The sequence below is a fragment of the Electrophorus electricus genome, chromosome 3 (genome assembly GCF_041902795.1).
Source record: "Electrophorus electricus isolate QZ-2024a chromosome 3, ASM4190279v1, whole genome shotgun sequence".
NCBI classification, from domain to species: domain Eukaryota; kingdom Metazoa; phylum Chordata; class Actinopteri; order Gymnotiformes; family Gymnotidae; genus Electrophorus; species Electrophorus electricus.
In genome coordinates this window covers 30123770-30141990 of record NC_137499.1, presented here as the reverse complement: position 1 = coordinate 30141990, position 18221 = coordinate 30123770, and the positions used below count along the sequence as shown (strand labels likewise).

Here is an 18221-nt window from a genome sequence, read left to right as displayed (position 1 = left end):
GAACACACAGGTGGTCCCAATTATCTTCTATTGGTGAAGGCAGATAAGGGCAGTACCTGCCTAATCTCTCCCACATGCTGTAAACGATAACATGCACAGCTCATGTTTGACCATTGTTGCAGCTGCTGGCCCAGCCGCAGTGTCTTCCCCGGTACTTACCCCGGTACTTACCCCGGTACTTACCCCGGGTGGTACTGTGAGCATGAGGCTTAACAATGACCAGCACTGGGCATAGAAAAACATAAACCTGATGGTACTTCTGCTGCTGGGGAAAATAGTTTTAGTCCCAATAAAGGATGTTTTACGATTGTTGGCTCTTACGTTAAAGACAGATACAGGACTAGCATGAGAGCTCACCTGGATGGCGTGGGTGTCTGAAGACGTTAACGCAAGAACGCCCGATTCTGTCCAAGAAGCCTGGTTCTCATGTGGACTGGCTGTGGTTTGTTTAGCCTTGAGCGTGGCACTGTATTTCACTTTAAAATGTTCCTCAATCCAGCTGGTTTTCTAATGGCCTTACCATTACTGAGTGGGGCTTCTGAGGCGAAAGTTCCTCCAAGTTGAAGGGATTTCTGGGTACTGATACCATGCGTCACTCTCATTGTTAAAAGGAATCCAGATCAATTCAGTTCACATTAAAACCACTGCCAGGCAAGATAAGGTAAATGTAACCTTATAACTTAGAAACCAAAACAAGTGATAACTGAATTTGCTAGTACTAAATCACAATTTTACAGTCTATAATATAGCTAGCTATTTCCCAATAAACAGATGATTGTGTCGCTGTGCAGATGAAAAAAGATTAAAAATCTGTTTTGCTGGCAAATGAAAGTAAGAGCTACGTGCATATGAACACAGACAGACGCACACACACACACGCACAGGATGAAAGTCACCACGCTGATGAACTGGGTTAGGTCTGGGTGGGGAACGTGGTGCTGGCAGCAGGACAGTGCAGACTAATTACTCAACACCAGGCCTGAGGGAGCAGCATCCGGAATGACTGCAGTCAAACAACATTCTACCACAGGCAAAGAACAGCATGTTTTGAGAACATTCATGCCCTCTGATATGGTATTTTGCCTGACAATGTTCTGGGCCTTGATAATTGACTATCAAAATGGATTAACTGTCATACTGTCATGAGCTGATGTATCAACAGCTGTTATGGTGCTGTCATGGCAATGCCAACATTAAACAACTAACATCACTGACGTACGACAAGCTAAAACAGTGCCACATCTTTACATTGGAGGATTCAAGTAAATACTAGCAAACTTTAAATAAGACTCTCCAAACCTTTTTAGTTTTTTAAAAGAATTGGGGTTAATAAATAATTTTTAAAAATAATAAGAACTAACCATTAAGCCTCTGTCCTGCCTAAAATACACGATTACATTCTACATTCTAAAATGATTAACTAGTCATCACCATCTTCTGTAATCAAGGTAATACAGCTTCAGGTATTTGTTTTAATCAAGGCAATAAAAATCTTGTAGTTCATTCTATAAACATATAAAAGATCAGTGTGGGAAGGATACAAGCTCTAACAAGCCTCCTCCATGCAGTAATACCCTAGCAGTTATGTCTTTAAAATCCAGTGTATACCTTCCATGTCCATGTGCAATACCTCACTTAACTAGAACTGTAACATCTGCCTGGGGTGTACACGGTGTTATATTATCAAAATGCGGAACACACAGACTCCCATAAATCTATGCTCCCATAAACAAGAGTAAGAAAATGGTCCTGTACCCCGACAGGGAGTCTAGGTCAGAGGCATTCCAGATGGACAACCTAGATCGCAGCACCCAGACCTGCATGGAAATAGCATGAAGAAGTTCAAAAACCCAACAAATCTGTCAAGCTCAGAGGGGAAGTTAGCAGCTTCTCAGGAAGAGACAGCTGAGCTTGCTCTCGCTGACCGCACACTGGATCACGACGCATTTCCTCTCCCAGAACCCCCTTAGCTAATTAAAGAGCCACCCCGACAAGGACAGCACTAGGGAGGCATGGTGGTCGCCATCTGTAGAGCTCTCTGATTGGACACCGTGGCTTGAGGATGAAGACACAGCGAGGGTGTGCCACTCTCTCCAGCGCCTCACTGCAGGCCAGTGGGACGGGGGCCGGGGTCAGGCACCTCAGCTACAAAGCTGGGCACAGCGCCACGCGCCTGCTGCTTCCGTATACACAGGCCATATGGACACACACGCAGCGCGATGGCTTCCGCACCGGCTCTGCAGCTGCCGCTGGGGGTGTATCCCGGCCGTCCCAGGCCGGCCGGGGTCGGCAGCGCGAGCCGCTGTGGAGTCGGAGGGGCTGGATGAGTGGTGTCCTTGCTCCCTGTGAGGGATGCTGAAAGTCCAGCCCCAGTAATCCATACGGGCTGACCGCACTAGGGTCTGGAAGTAGCTATCGAACATGTCAGGTAAAGCAAGATGGAGATGATGAAGGGGTTCATTAAGTCAAGAAGGATTTACTGATTACTGCTGTGTACACACACATACACACACACACACTCGCACGCCCATGTGCACGCACACACGAAAACATGTTCTTGGGTGGGCCGTAACATCGAATTCTTAACATCCTGAATTCAGTAAACCACACAACCCTCGTCCTCGGCCGGCCGCATAAAGAGTCTTAAACTCCACGAAATCGCGAGCCGTATTCATTGCAACCTTTGACCTCAGACCTCGCCCTTCGACCCGGCAGGGACTGAAAGGCGGCCCCTACAACAAACAGGCGTTTATCTCTGGGCATAAGGCACGGGGCGGGGGGGGGGGGGGGGGGGGGGGGCTTCCGCAGCCCCGCACTCAGGCCCACCCTCTCATCCAGACTGACTGCAGGGATGGTCTGGACAATGCCAAGCCAGCGCTCCCCGACTCATGCCCAGGGACTGAATGGCAGTTCAGGAAACACTTAATCCTTTATGAGCTGTAGTCAAGCCAATTAAACCGAAGTAAATGTGTTGAGCTGTCATGAGCTAGATAACTGCTCTCGGAGTGCTAAAGGCTGCCTGACTAGCTATGAACGTGGCCATGGTGGGAAATAGGATTGTGTGCACTCGTGCTGCTGCGTAGGGGGAGGGGCATAACAGGACTGTCTGTCTCGCATGCATCGGTGTGCATTAATGTATGGCTTGAGCAGATCTGAGCAGCATCTGTATCGTTGATTGTATGTGGCAATATCAGTGCTCACAAGCACCTCTGAGCTCATCTAATGTTGCACAGAATTAGACTTTACTGGATCAAATTACACTACGATGGCAACGTCACCATCCTGCCAACCTCAGGCTAAGATAGCCTGATCATCAGTAAAGAGATAGGAAGGAAGTAACATTTCTGTTATAGAGCACATTTCTGTAGATGTTGATCCAAAGTGCTGTGTAACAGTTCAAGATAAAGAAGATTCATAAAAGATATAAAACAGTCAGATATAAAGTTATGTAGCAGACATAAAACTGTATTTCTTTAGACATATAATGCCTTCAGTCTCCAAAGGCTAGTACATAAAAGTAAGTTTGATTCAAATTTTAACATTTGCTAAAGTAGAAGCACTTGTGATGTCCACAGTCGCCCTTTAACCTCAAGCCAGCATGAGGAAGTTAAAAATTGCTGTGAAGATGACCTCCAGGATCTGGGGACAAAATACGGGCACAGCAGATTTAACGTATACCTACCCAACCTTTTTAAGGCTTGAATTTGTATTGAATTCTAAAATAAACTGTAAGCAGTGATATGAGGCTAAGATGAGATGGGAGTAATATTCTTCCTCTTTTTACACCACTAAGTTCTCACACTGCAGACCGCGAGGGTTGACTGGCTCACGCCAACAATCATCTCATCTCTCAGACTTACAATCATCTCATCAGTTAGGAACAAAAGCATGGATCAGTTTTTCTAGCTCACCAGGGGAAAAACTATTTTATGAATATTCTTGAAATGGAAAACTCTAGTGATGAGCTAAATAGTCAAGTAATCTAGTGATTCTTCCCTGGTCACTGGGAGCTAGCACTGTCCTGGGCCTGGGGTAGTGCTCGTGTGTCTCCTCAGGTGTTGGGAGGCGTGGGGGTTGAGTGGGTGTCACCAGGCAGAGGTGAGGTGAACCTGAAAAGGCCACCACCCTGTGCTCATATCTGCAGTAGAACAAAAACACACAGGGTAACAGAAAACGGACAAAAGCATTCTTCTCCACAAATGAAAATACTGCATGCACTGTCCGGCAGGAGAGGGAACACACACACACACACACACACACACACACACACAAAAAAAAAGTCAAGGAATACTGAGCAACCAGATTTACTTTCAGTTCGGAAAGACTCCAAAACGGATTACTCATTCCAAAACAGTGAGGAGTGATTTCACCAAACTGGGAAAGAAAAGGCTTTTGTGTACACTGTGAACAGCCAGCTGTAAAGCAGGACATGACGCTAAACCTTTTAACAGCCCTATTCTACAACTGCAGGGTGGACGGAAAGAAAAAATATCCGCAAGTGTGTCTTTGTCCCTGCACTATATGTTGTGGGTGTCCTTGTGTGTGTGTGTGTGTGTGTGTGTATGAGAATTTCCAGCAATCACCTCTGAGAAGCAGAGACACAGCAAAGGCAGTAACGCAGTATTGCCCAGCCCATGTGGAGGTCATTTGGGGAGCTATCCGCACAGAGACGCACACGCGCGCGCACACACACACACACACACACACACACGTGCGCACACATACGCATACGCACACGTGCACACACACGCATACACACACGCACACGTTCGCACGCATACGTACACGTGCACACACACACACGTGCGCACGCATACGCATACGCACACACACACACACGTGCGCACATACGCATAGGCACACGTGCACACACACGCACACACGTTCGCACGCATACGCACACGTACACACATACACACGTGCGCACGCATACGCACACGTGCACACACACGTGCGCACGCATACGCACACGTGCACACACACACGTGCGCACGCATACGCACACGTGCACACACACGTGCGCACGCATACGCACACGTGCACACGCACACGTGCGCACGCATACGCATACGCACACGCACACGTGCACACACACGCGCACACACACACACACACACACACATGCGCACGCATACGCACACGCACACGTGCACACACACACACACACACACACACACACACACAGAGGTTCACACTGATACACATGCAGGCACCTATGTATACTCAAACACGCATGCATGTACAAACACACACCCCATCCAATATGATTGTTTCATAGTATGGGAATTCCTGTCCAGGCACCACGGGAACTTCATAGCTGCACTCCCACTGCTGCACATCTAGCGAGGACTGACAGGGCAAAGCCAACCTGACCACACAATCTCTTTGTCCCCATTAACCTGGGAAAAGTCAGACCCCCATTTGCAAATGCTGTTCCTGAAGCAGGGCCTCTCTTTTCTCTGCTTCTCCAAGTATGCCATCGAGGGGCTTGTTGTGGATTCCTGTCCTGTGTTGTTCTTTCATATCCTCTGCCTGCTAGGGGCTGTGCTGCCCCACAGCTGATCCACTGTGATAAAGATGAGATTACTCTCGCTCTGAGGCTGATCTGAAACCGGTGCTGCTTTTTTTGTTTTAGCAGCGCTTTAGATTAGATCACAGCAGAGCGAGCAGATCCTAGGTCAGATGTAAAAGGGCAACGTCTGTCTCGACGATGTGCATGAGTTCCGATGAAGCTCAAAGGATCCTGTTCTTTCTGCCCTTGTCTTTGAACTGTATTCTCAACGCTGCCTAAATCAGCAGAAAAACGGCAATATAAAACACTCGTGGCTTTTGGGAATATGACTCACAGCTTTAGATCAGCCTTCAGAGTTGCAACTAGTCCTCATAGCATAAAGACACCATACTGTCTCCAGACATGACTAACTAGGAGCGTGAAGATGGAGAGTAAGAGCACGCCCAAACTGAACTCTGTGATGTACTTTTTGGTGGGGTAAAGCAGTGAAGCAGAACTTATTTTTTAGTTTTTAGCTGCAATCAACCAGCTGTTACCGTAAAATAAGTGAATAACCAATGAAAATATTCCAGGTCACATGGAACACCTGGCCAAACAGAGTAAATATGACTACTCACATGGCACGTGGCACGTGGAGAACAAAAGCACACGCTTGGTCACTTTGGGACACATGCTCAATTTTCACAAATGCATGTATTCCTTTAACAATCCAGTTTTATATATATATATATTTTTTTTTTTTTAATTATTATTATTATTTTTTTTTTCCCCCTTTTCATAAGATAGCAGGCAAAACCCTGCAGGTCCTTTTGCCTTCTGACTTTATGACCATATCCTTCTGCATGCTCATTATGTGCCGCATTTTCCAACCTGCATTATTTATATCTGTTATCCAACTGAAGTAAAGCCAGTAATAAAAGGAACAAAATGTAAAAAAATGTTTAAAAAACACCGTCTTCAAGGTTTTGACATTCCTAGACAAGTAGTACAGGCAGAAAAGGCGATTAAAACCTGTCAGTGTGGAATGTCTGTGATATCTTTTGTGAGTGTTGGGATGCAAATATGTATTTTATACACCTCTGGATTAGAATAAAGAAAGTGGCATATGCCTAAATTGCACAACCAGCTAAAACAATGTTTAATACACACACACACATACACACACACGCACATGCACACGCACACGCACATACAGAGATTGAGATAAGACTTTCAGACCCTGACCAAAGAAAAACAGTTGTACCTTGAGGAAGATTGATGCTGTTTTGCACCAAGGCTTTCAGGAAACAAAGGCAGCAGATAGCTGGTTGAGACATGTCCCTGAGCCAACGCGTGTGCTAAGGATGTGAAGTCTGCGTAACAGTGCTCCTTTGTGCCTCTGCACCTCTGTGTGCTAGCCCCCATGCCAACACACCTGCATACAACACCGCGCAGGCTCCGGGCTTTTGTTCATTTGTGTGAATTGTCTTTTCCCTGTTTCTCTTTCCTTTTAGCACGTGGCACATGTCTCTGGAAGTCTCTGAAAGTGTTTTAGGTTCTTCATAAAGGTTGTTTGTGTGCGTGTATCTCCATGCCATTATAAGCGTCATGCTTGGCCTGAACTGCAAGGAACACCTGTGCTGAGTCCAGGGTTATTGTAGTGGGATGATGTTCCTTTCATGGGAGCTCTGGGATGAGAGAGTAAGGAATGAAGCGATAGATAGTCCAGGATGAGTGAGTGTGTGGAAGATTTGACCCAATATTGATAAAGTAGCTAACAATGACTTAAAGATGTCTGAAATAGTTAAAATGGTCTCATTTGCACAAAACTGGATCTTGCTAGATGTTATTAATTCTCATCAACATTCACAATTTCAGTGAGCTATTACCTTGAATTCATGCTCAGATTTGTGTGGATAATTTAGGATGCATGGCACTCTCCATAAAGCCTGAGGTTTTGGCTTTGGGTTAGCTTTGGTAGTAATCCATTAAACAAAAACATTAAAGCTGTAAACTGCCGCAACTTGAGCAGCAGAAGGAGAAGTCTTGGCGTCTCAGCCGAGAGGACTGTCCCCTCAGAGCAAACTTCACTCACCTCAAATCCATTTAGAGAGCAGGACCTCTTAATGACCACGGCCAGAAGCTGCAGCTACACTTCCTACAGAGCCCTCACTTCGGCCTTTCTGTCTGTCTGTCTGTTTCTTTCTGTCTTTTTTATTCTTTCTTTCTTTTTTAAAATTTGTTTTTAATCTGGTTAAAGCTGAAGCCTGCGACTTCTCCTCTGCTCAGCCACAACCACCTGCCAGGTGTACTGACCATTGTGGTGGCCATGTTATCATACTACCACCAGATGGATGGGGACTGCTGTTACCCCCCACCCCCCCCCCCACCCCTTTCCTTTCACGCCACTTCATCCTGCAACCCTGCTGATGTTCAATGAACACTAGTGGATTGCAAATTACCAAGATTTTGCTTTCATGTTCCGAACTGTTCCAGCTAGTAGTTTTTCTTTGTTTATCATGTTAGCAGTTTGAGGTGACGCTTTCTTTCAATGTTCCGTCACAAAGACTAAACGTTAAAGTTTGCGATAACCAAAACACATAGGGAGGTATTTGCACCTGCTAATGCTGACAGCTGGCCTATTAAAACAAGAAAGCTAATTACAGGATGTTTCCAGTGGCTGGCATCATGACCAATCACAACTTCAGTTTGACTGACAAACACACACAAACACAGTTGCAGACAGTGACAAGCTAAATACTGAAACTTCAGCCTGCTTGGGCCTCTCCCTCCTGACATTAATACGATCCCATTTGAGTTCCTGTGATCTGGTAGACAAACAAACCACATCAGGATATATGACTGGACAGGCGCACACGCCACCTGTCATTAACCAATGAAAAAAACGTACTAAACAGTTGCATGGAAACCAGACAGAAGAATTGCTTAAATGCCCATTAAAAAAAAAAAACTATACAGATGCTGGTTTGAACCAAACTACCAAGGCTAGAAGCACATTTAGTCAGCTTTGCTGGACGTTACCTAGACATATTTATACACAAGTAAAATGAAGCCCCGAGCAGGGATATGGCATCAGCTTTGGCAGAGTATCAGGGCATAACTGCAAGTCATTCCAGATATCGTCTGTTTAACATTCTTGCAGATGTCATTTCTGCTCTCAAGACTTCATGAGGAAGTTTATAAATTAACCAATCAACTGAGTGAATTAAATTATCTTTGTAAAGTGCACCAATATTGCAAACTTTACCAAATTCAATTTTACATTTTTCTTAAGTGCCCAAGTAGTCAAGCTCCGAGAGTAGTGTATGGCCGCCCGCGTGGGTGCGTGACACCCCGCCACTCGCGGCTGGCCGCAGCGAGAGGGCCACGGGAGTCCAGGACAGAGCCGCCTAATGGAAAACACACGCCTGTCCAGCTGCTATTGAGCAGACAGCCCCAGGCTCAGGGTTCTGCTGAGCTCCAGGAGCTCCAAGCCGCAGACCCTCTGGCCCAGCGCGGCAGCGGCTCAACCACACAGAGATCTTCAGACGAGCGAAAGCTGGAGGGAAAGCGCTGAGCTTTTCCGAGACCATATCATCTATGTTTATCTCCATTTCTCTCCTCCATGAGCATGGCCAGGGTTTGGAAGACGATCGTGTTACACTCCACCCGCGTATTGCAAATAACGGCGGGGCTGCTTTCACTTATAGTCTGTCCGAGATGCCAGATCTACCCTATCGTTTCTCCATCCACGAGTGGCTACCGAATGCCCATGCACAGAGGGAAGCGGGACAGCCATAATCCCCTGAAACGGGCTGCTTCAGAACCCCTACCAGCAGCACACCGGTGTGTTCAACACATGGCTGTTTAAGCATGGACGCACTGCAACTGGAAGGAGACGTAATGTATGCTTTCTTTGTACCGATATTCTAGCGCGTCACAGTGAATGACGGACGTTGACGTTGCCACTACACAAATTAATGGACAGTTCAACAGAGGACACACACATATGAAAAAACCCTACATAATGAGCCATGAATTATGAATGGGCACTGCAATACTGCGACTATTTAAGAACCCAGATGTAAGCAGCAATTGCTCAGTTTAAGGGTATCCAACTCCAAGAGTCCTGATTAGAACCACACGTGTTATTTGAAGGAAAAAAAAAAAGTGGAACTGGGAAAATTTTTATTATTTTTCTTCTGTGGCAAGTTCACACAAAAGAATCTTATCCCCAAGATTCTGTCCAAATACCTGTGGGATGAAATCGAGAACGTCTTGGGAATTACTGGAGATATTCCCTACCAGCTGTCAAATATTTCCACATTTCTCTGTCAAAGTTTCTCTGACAAAGTCTCCAATACGTCGGACCTGGGGGTGGACCGCTATACCGGGGGGTGGGGGGGGGGGTTAGTGAAAAAGCAAGAGAGGAAAACTGAGCAATGGACCTTACTTCCTTCCTGTAAACCTGGTTAGGCCCATTAAAAAAATGAAGCAATTTTCAAAGCCACCTATTCACATCAGGTTTGAAGGCTACACCCAAAATGACTAACAGATTCCACTGGCATTTCCTCATCTGGCCAGAAGGTCTGGACCAGACAAAGCAGCGCTTCTCTGGGGGAAGGAATAACAGCCCCTTCGCCTCACCACCTGGGATTTGGGATTTGGTTCCTGACCTGACCTGCCCCCACCGGTCCTGGCCTCAACCAACCACAATTGAATCCCTCTGGTCAAGGTCTGGCTGTGTAGGTGGAAAAGGTTTCTAAAGAAACCGGCTGATGGCAAAAAGCATCACAGCAATGGGGACAATGGAACTACAGTATCACTGGCACAGCACACACCAAATTAGAACCCAACCTCTCTATTTGTCTTTACTTCCTTCTGTGAGCTGATACCCAGAACAGCTGCTCCAAAGGCAGGGTGGGGGCTGTCTCATCTGGGCTTTAGATGAGTAGGAAAGAGGGGAATCCACACTGAGACGGGACAATATTAGCAAGGCCCTTTCAATCAAGCTGATTAAAGAGGGTTTGAGTCAATTGGTCCAGCCCAAAACCTCGGCAAAACCACATGGTCAGCCTGAAAAAACTTCCCAGCGATGGTTCTGGAAAAGTAGAAGAACGCCAGCTCTAAAGATCTGAGGAGCTGTGGTCAGTGGCACATTACCAAACTGCACCTACATTCCATCCCACTTTTCAATGCCTTAAAACATAGACTTGGTCTTGGGCGCTAAGAAGTAACCACTTCGGGGGTTATTAGAAAAACAGTTGGGTTAGCCCTCCGGGGGCTCTTGTTGAATCAGTGCTTGGGGAAGTGGAGCCATTTTAGGACATTTAAAAGCTTTTCCTTTTGGAAAAAGTTGCAGGAGAAAATTACATGGGAGCATCTGGTTAAAAGCATGTTGTGTGGATACGATAAATTTGGGAATATTTTCTGGCACTGCAGACAATTAGTAAAGTGAAACTTGAACTTCCCCGCTAAGATTGCAATTTAGTCTCGCTGCATCCACATTAAATGACCCCTTCATTCTCTCCATTCCCCAAAGGCCTATTTAGGACCTAATACAGGGCATGTGCATGGCCGCAAATCCCCAGACAAAGATCTGGCCAACGCAACCATGGCGATGAGGAGGACAGGAGAGGAGAGTAGAACCCCTGCAGTCCGGTACAGGAAGCCCTTGGTGCCAGGATGCAAGCAGGCAACATGGGCGTGCTTAGCTAATCAGCATGATGTAGCTACACTGACTCACAAAAGCTGGTTGCAATTGAGTTAAATTGTAAAGTTCACTGATTGCAACCGGTCCAGAAGGTCCCATTAAACCGAATATAATTATGTTTATGGAGAGAAAGGGGTGGGAGTTGGGGTGGAGATGGAGAAAACGAGGGAGACCGAGCAGCTGAGAGAGGATGGAGGCTCCAGCAGTGATCAAAATCTTCTGAAAACGGAAAATGAGTGTAACAGCCACCCTGTCATAGCAAAACCAAACAATCTCAACCATCCATTCCCCCGAATCTTTAAGCTCAAGTCCATCCTCAGCAACATACCCCCCCACAAGCTCTGAAAAACAAACATTTCCTTCCAAGTTTTCTGCAGCATGACTGCTATGTGCTGGAGCGTGCACACAGTGTTTTAACACCATGTCCTTCCAGATTAAACAATCTCCACACGCGTGTGATGTAACGTGGAACAGCAGCTCTGCGGCTAGAGCCTGACCCACAGTTGCAGAAATTCGTTTTCACAAATCCCGATCCTTCACAGCCTTATTCATTGTCAAGCTGTGGAAAAGCAAAAAACAAAACAAACCGAGAAACGCACAGAACTTATGACCTCCTGCATTCAGCCTCCAAAACAAACATAGCAGACGCGGTGCCAAAATGCAGCCTGTCGCAAAACAAACCTGAACATGCAAGTCCATATAAATAGATACTATATATAAATAAATAGATATGATAGATAAATATATCAAGCAAGCAGTGCAAGAGGGGCGTAATTCTCTGGCAGGGCACGCGATAGCTGTGGGGGAATGGAGAAGGGGGTGATGACTGTAGCCTGCATTCATTTTCCAGCGCCTGAGCCATTATGGTTGATAAAAAAAAGGCCCGGACTGTAGGCGGTATTAATCATCCTTCCTCGTGTTTTTACTGCACGCTCCATGAAACTTGAAGGTACAAGAAAGCTGTGCACCTCTTCATCCACGTAGGGACACATTATCTGGAAACCTCCTCTGTGGTACAGGGGACTCGATGAGGCAAACCATTAGTGCAGTGGGATTTGTAGGGCCATACACTGAAGGACTGGTCGGCTCGCATTTGCCGGGCAACCTGAACAGCCGGCACTTTCTGCGCCCGAGTGGTGCCAGACAGCGCGATTGAGATCTTGGCGGAGGAAGCAGGGGGTGCTTTTAGGAGGCCAGTCTTTCCTGGTCCGCTATCATACAGGCTGCTGTTGGCGAAGGGGAGGGGTAACGGTGATTACATTTTCCCCCTAATTTAACTTCCGATTCTAGTTTACTCTGGCTGTCGACCAGTTCGGAGATTATGGAGGAAGGAATAGAAGTAGATGGGAGGAGGGATGGAGAGAGAGATAGCCTGGGAATGATAAAGTACGCTGGCTAAGAAGGGGGAACAAGCAGCATTGGGGATGTGGTTAATGGACAGTAACCCCCTCAGTTTATTCTCCACATCTGGAAGAGGAGTGACTTTGTGCATGAACAGGAATAAAAAACAAAACAAACAAAAAACAAAAACTGACCCTTCATATGAATTACAATCCTGGATTTTTACTCCCGGTGCTGTGGTGCAGTAACTGACATCTGAGTCCATTGATTGTGACTGCATGCAAAAACTAGCCTGCAGAGGTCGGGGCACCCACATGACTACGCAGGTCAGAGCTAATTTTTCTAAAGAAAAACAGAGACTGTTGAGCCCTGATCAATCTAGAAAAGCCATCACACTTCCTGGTGTAAGCAGGACTTTGTTGGCTTTTCCCCCACCATCCATCCAAAGAATGATTACGGTGGAGAAACAAACGATCGCACCACGACACATGCGTTCAGGCATCTTGACTGCTTGTATGCTCACCACCTTTTTATCGTGCAAACCAGCGTGCAAACTTGCGACTCCGTTACATAAGACGGTGTTATGGCTACTTCATTTTCTCAACTGCTCGCCTACACCAGATGGGAAATGGAGGAGTGTTGGCTGATTAAATAACGTGTCTCTGCAGTCTTAGCAGTACCAGCTGAGCAATGTATTAACGTGGGGGTGCCACATGGCTGGAAGGTTTGTCTGATCCGAGGACAGGCAGGGCCGTGCTACATTCTTCAGTCTCGCTCCTGTGCTCTGGTCCACACCAAGGCCACACTAACTGCAACATTCCTCAGCCTACGGCTACCGCACTGGAACGAACTTAGTGACAAGCGACAAACACTTGCCGCGGAGCTTAGTATCAGCGTCCTTTCAGCAGGTCGTTGTGCTCCTTGCTTGGTTCTGCACGAGGCGCAGATGCTGGCGATGGGCCGGATAATTCGGGAAGCGTTTAAATTGCCATCCAGTGCTTCTCCCGAAGAGTTTACGGGCCATGAGCAACGGTGTGCGAGTTTGAAAAGCACGTGCAGTGTGTGCGGGGCCAGTTTATGATGGGAATTTTGCCGCAGTACAGAGGGGTAGCTATCTGCTTGACCACAAGACCCAGGGTGAAAGAAGAAAGGCTGGGGGAGTGGCCAGAACAGAAACTGGTGGGCGGCCAGTGGTGGCCATTCGGTGCACCTTTATGTAAACACTTATTTCACAGTCAAACTAAGAGGCCAAAAGTAGTCACATTCCAGCCAGGAGCTTTGCCTGGTAACTGACTCAGCCCCACCCACACACATCCTCACACACCTCCACGGCTCAGTAGAGTCCACTCGGCAGCACATGCCAATGCTCCATGTACAGGAGCAGAAACGAGGAGCTGCTGCCATAGTGGTGGTGCCACAACAGTGCTGTATATCCACCACATTTGATGTCATCTCGCTCGCTCTCTCTCTCTCTCTCTCTCTCTCTCCCTCCCTCCCTCCCTCTCTCGCTAGTGCTGGTTCGTGTAAGGTTCATGCTGTATATAGGGGCTGGCGCATGAGCGGGGCATACCATGCCTGCCAACCACACACAGGCCAACCCTGAGCTGGGAGCCATTAGACACTGCATTCTACAGAATGAGCGAAGGAAAGAAAAAGAGGCCATGCACTGCCCTCAAAAACAGGCTTTCACATGCGTGTGTTGTGTAGAAACACATTCGCACACACATGCAAGAGGAGTCTTTTTCCCTAATCCAAGCCCAACGCACTGTGTGCCCCCCAAGACCAAGAGTCCACCCCCCCCCCCAGCGCACACACCAATACAACACAAAGGCTATCTGTTGTATGCTGGGACTCACCCATTTGAGGTCCCTAAAGACACAGAGCTCAGAGAGGAGTTCAGACTCCTGGTGTCCCACAGCTTCACCTCCTGTTGACGGTGCTGAGCATGCACGCACGCACGCACGCACGCACACGCACACACACACACACACACACACACACAGAGCTTAAAGCCCAACCTACGTAAATACATAAGATGAACTACATATTTGTGTATGTTCACAAAGGTACTATATAATGCTCTTCCCTGATGTGCCTATATTCAAAGCCATCCTAAGTTGCATGCAATCATACACAGGCACAGGTCCAGCTCTACCTGGTTGAATCCAGTAGTGAGGATGTAGTCATCTTTGACCCAGAGTACGCGGGAGTCCCTGTTGGTCTGAAGGCCTTGAGCACACTGTACAGGAGAAGAGAAAGACATGCATGAGTGAACTTCTAAGTACAAGAGAAGGAACTGAGACATAGAGCCAACAAGAGACACTCGGGGTAACACAAGATGGACACCGGACACGACCTTCAGCAGGATGTAAGGGACTGAACAAGATGAGAGGACAGGGTAATGGTGGACGATGACAGCAATGTGGTCACTAGTGCCATAATCTCAGTGGACAGCGACGACTGACACCCTGACAACAGGTACTTCTGAAACAGGAGTAAGAAGACGAGTCTGTTTTCTATCCTCCTTTAAATCTGGTTTTATGAGGTTGAGAAGCAGATCAGAACATGTCTGTGACAAACGGGGGGGTCGGCATAAGGGAAACGATGATATTTGGCGCAGCAGAAGGCAGATCCATTACTCTGCAATCATCACTACGCCTCTGAAATAATGTCACTATAGATAACGATGTCAAAAACAAAAACAACATTGTGAGGATGCTGAGGAAAGCATGCTTGGCTGTTATTGATACATGAAGGAAAATGCTTCGAAAGGAAGCTGTGTGTGTGAGTGTGTGAGAGAGAGAGAGAGAGAGTGAAGTCATTCCTACTGGGTAGTCAACCATATTTCTATGATCAATGCATCACCTCTGGCCAATTATTGTCTGGTTCTGAAGATAAAATTAAATAAGATTATGTCTGCAATTTCATCTCACTTTTCAAAATAACACTCTTAATTTTGTAAACAAAACTTCATTCCTGAACTAGAAATTCTGACAAGTTGTCAGAACCCTTGCTCAGAAATGCCTTCATTAACTGCTCTCTACCATGTCTACAAAACGTCTTTGCATTGTGTAGAGACGTCCACGGACAGACACAACCTGCTTTGCATAGTTCTTGCCACCAGAAACATCCTCAGAACACTTCTCACGCTATGACTTGTACAATCGTCCTTGGTATTTTCAAACATCAAGAACCGTAAACGTCTGCATGGCTTCTGCCCCTGGGCCAATGACTACTCTGAACATGGCTGATACACTGAGAACTAGTTTTTCAGGCAAATACCAACCAATTGTAAACTAACTTTAACTGACAACCTTTAACTTTAACCAACACCTTCACATAAACAAGGATTCCAAAATGAAAGTCATGTTCAAATCGAGTTCCACACATATATAACCATTTGTTGCCTGAATCAATAATATCTTTTCACAGAGCTCTAATAACTTTGGGACCTGCAAACAACTGGCAGGTTGTGGGTTCAATCATAAAGCACCTATTATTTACAAGTCATCAATGTGAACAGAGCACACAGGTCATCTTTCTGTTGCAAAACTGTATTGAAAGAAAGCTAGCTGAGATGATGAGCCAGACCTATAGATCACAATCCTATAGATCACTCCTATAGATCACTATAGATCATAATCCTATAGATCACTCCTTCTGGCAAAACCACTCCTCCATCCTGAAGAATGCAGCAGCAGGCATTCCACACACACACACACACACACACACACACACACACACACACACACACACACCAGTACACCATAAGTCACATCTATTTTTCATCCTTCGTTTTTCCTAGAGTGACACTTGGTGCTCAATCATTGTCAGACTCTCAGCCATTTCTGGACACAGGACAAGTACGACATCTGGCCCCACCGAGCCCTGATTGCGCACTTTTTGTGCCAGGAGATGAAACAGTGGGTTGAAAGCACCCCGAGTTCAGCAGGGCTGCCAAACCAAAGCAGGATGGCTGGGTCTGGGTCTTGGTTTGGGTGTGGGTGTGGGTGTGGGTGTTCGCTGCCTGGGACACAGTGGCGCCCAGCTGGACCCAGAGTTTCAAGGTTTCCACGGAACGCCGGCTCGCCAGCCTCATCCCCTCTGAGTCCTGGCTGTTGTTTTTACGGGAGTGCAGTCCCCAAGTCGGCCCAGGGGAAACGGGGCAACACGTGGCAGTGGGTAACAAAGACCAGCTGGTCCAACAGTGCTGACACTACAGGGAGGGGTTAAATACACCCCTGGTGACAAAGCGAGAAAGAGGGGGAATAGGATGGGAAGAGGATCCGCAAAGCACTTGCATGCTATCCAGCAGGAAAAGAGTTCTGATGTTAAATGATGGGGAGACAGTCATTGCCTTTTCCCAACAGTGGGTATGGATTCTCTCTCTCTGTCATGCATTTTAATCCAGATCACTGAAAAAGCACAGGAGAGGAGAACAGAGAGAGAAGGCCAGAGAGATATAGGTAGAGAGAGTGAGAGGAACAGAGAGAGAGAGAGAGAGATACAGAGAGATATAGGTAGAGAGAGTGAGAGGAACAGAGAGAGAGAGAGAGAGAGATACAGAGAGATATAGGTAGAGAGAGTGAGAGGAACAGAGAGAGAGAGAGAGAGATACAGAGAGATATAGGTAGAGAGAGTGAGAGGAACAGAGAGAGAGAGAGAGAGAGATACAGAGAGATATAGGTAGAGAGAGTGAGAGGAACAGAGAGAGAGAGAGAGAGATACAGAGAGATATAGGTAGAGAGAGTGAGAGGAACAGAGAGAGAGAGAGAGAGAGAGAGAGAGAGAGGGAGAGAGAGATACAGAGAGATATAGGTAGAGAGAGTGAGAGGAACAGAGAGAGAGAGAGAGAGAGAGAGAGGGAGAGAGAGATACAGAGAGATATAGGTAGAGAGAGTGAGAGGAACAGAGAGAGAGAGAGAGAGGGAGAGAGAGATACAGAGAGATATAGGTAGAGAGAGTGAGAGGAACAGAGAGAGAGAGAGAGAGAGAGAGAGGGAGAGAGAGATACAGAGAGATATAGGTAGAGAGAGTGAGAGGAACAGAGAGAGAGAGAGAGAGAGAGAGAGAGATACAGAGAGATATAGGTAGAGAGAGTGAGAGGAACAGAGAAAAAGAGAGAGACAGAGAGAGAGAGAGAAGGGAACAGAGAAAAAGAGAGAGAGAGGGATATAGGTAGAGAGAGTGAGAGGAACAGAGAAAAAGATAGAGAGAGAGAGAGCGAGAGAGATACAGAGAGATATAGGTAGAGAGTGAGAGGAACAGAGAAAAAGAGAGAGACAGAGAGAGAGAGAGAGGGGAACAGAGAAAAAGAGAGAGAGAGAGGGATATAGGTAGAGAGAGTGAGAGGAACAGAGAAAAAGAGAGAGAGAGAGAGAGAGAGAGAGAGATACAGAGAGATATAGGTAGAAAGAGTGAGAGGAACAGAGAAAAAGAGAGAGAGAGGGAGAGGGAGAGAGAGATACAGAGATATAGGTAGAGAGAGTGAGAGGAACAGAGAAAAAGAGAGAGAGAGAGAGGGAGGGAGAGGGAGAGAGATACAGAGAGATATAGGTAGAGAGAGTGAAAGGAACAGAGAAAAAGAGAGAGAGAGAGAGAGGGAGAGAGATACAGAGAGATATAGGTAGAGAGAGTGAGAGGAACAGAGAAAAAGAGAGAGAGAGAGAGAGAGAT

General features: G+C 46.6%; 1 protein-coding gene across 3 annotated transcripts in view; it reads right to left on the bottom strand.

Annotated features, from left to right (window-relative positions):
* Positions 1-18221, bottom strand: part of coro7 (coronin 7) — a 105583-nt gene that overhangs the window by 60433 nt on the left and 26929 nt on the right. For all 3 annotated transcript variants that reach the window (XM_081711006.1, XM_027009128.3, XM_027009129.3), the window contains 2 exons: positions 14701-14784; positions 14402-14484 (listed from right to left, as the gene is read on the bottom strand). In XM_081711006.1, the coding sequence (XP_081567132.1) occupies positions 14402-14484; positions 14701-14784 (167 nt within the window). The remainder of the gene's footprint in view (positions 1-14401; positions 14485-14700; positions 14785-18221) is intronic.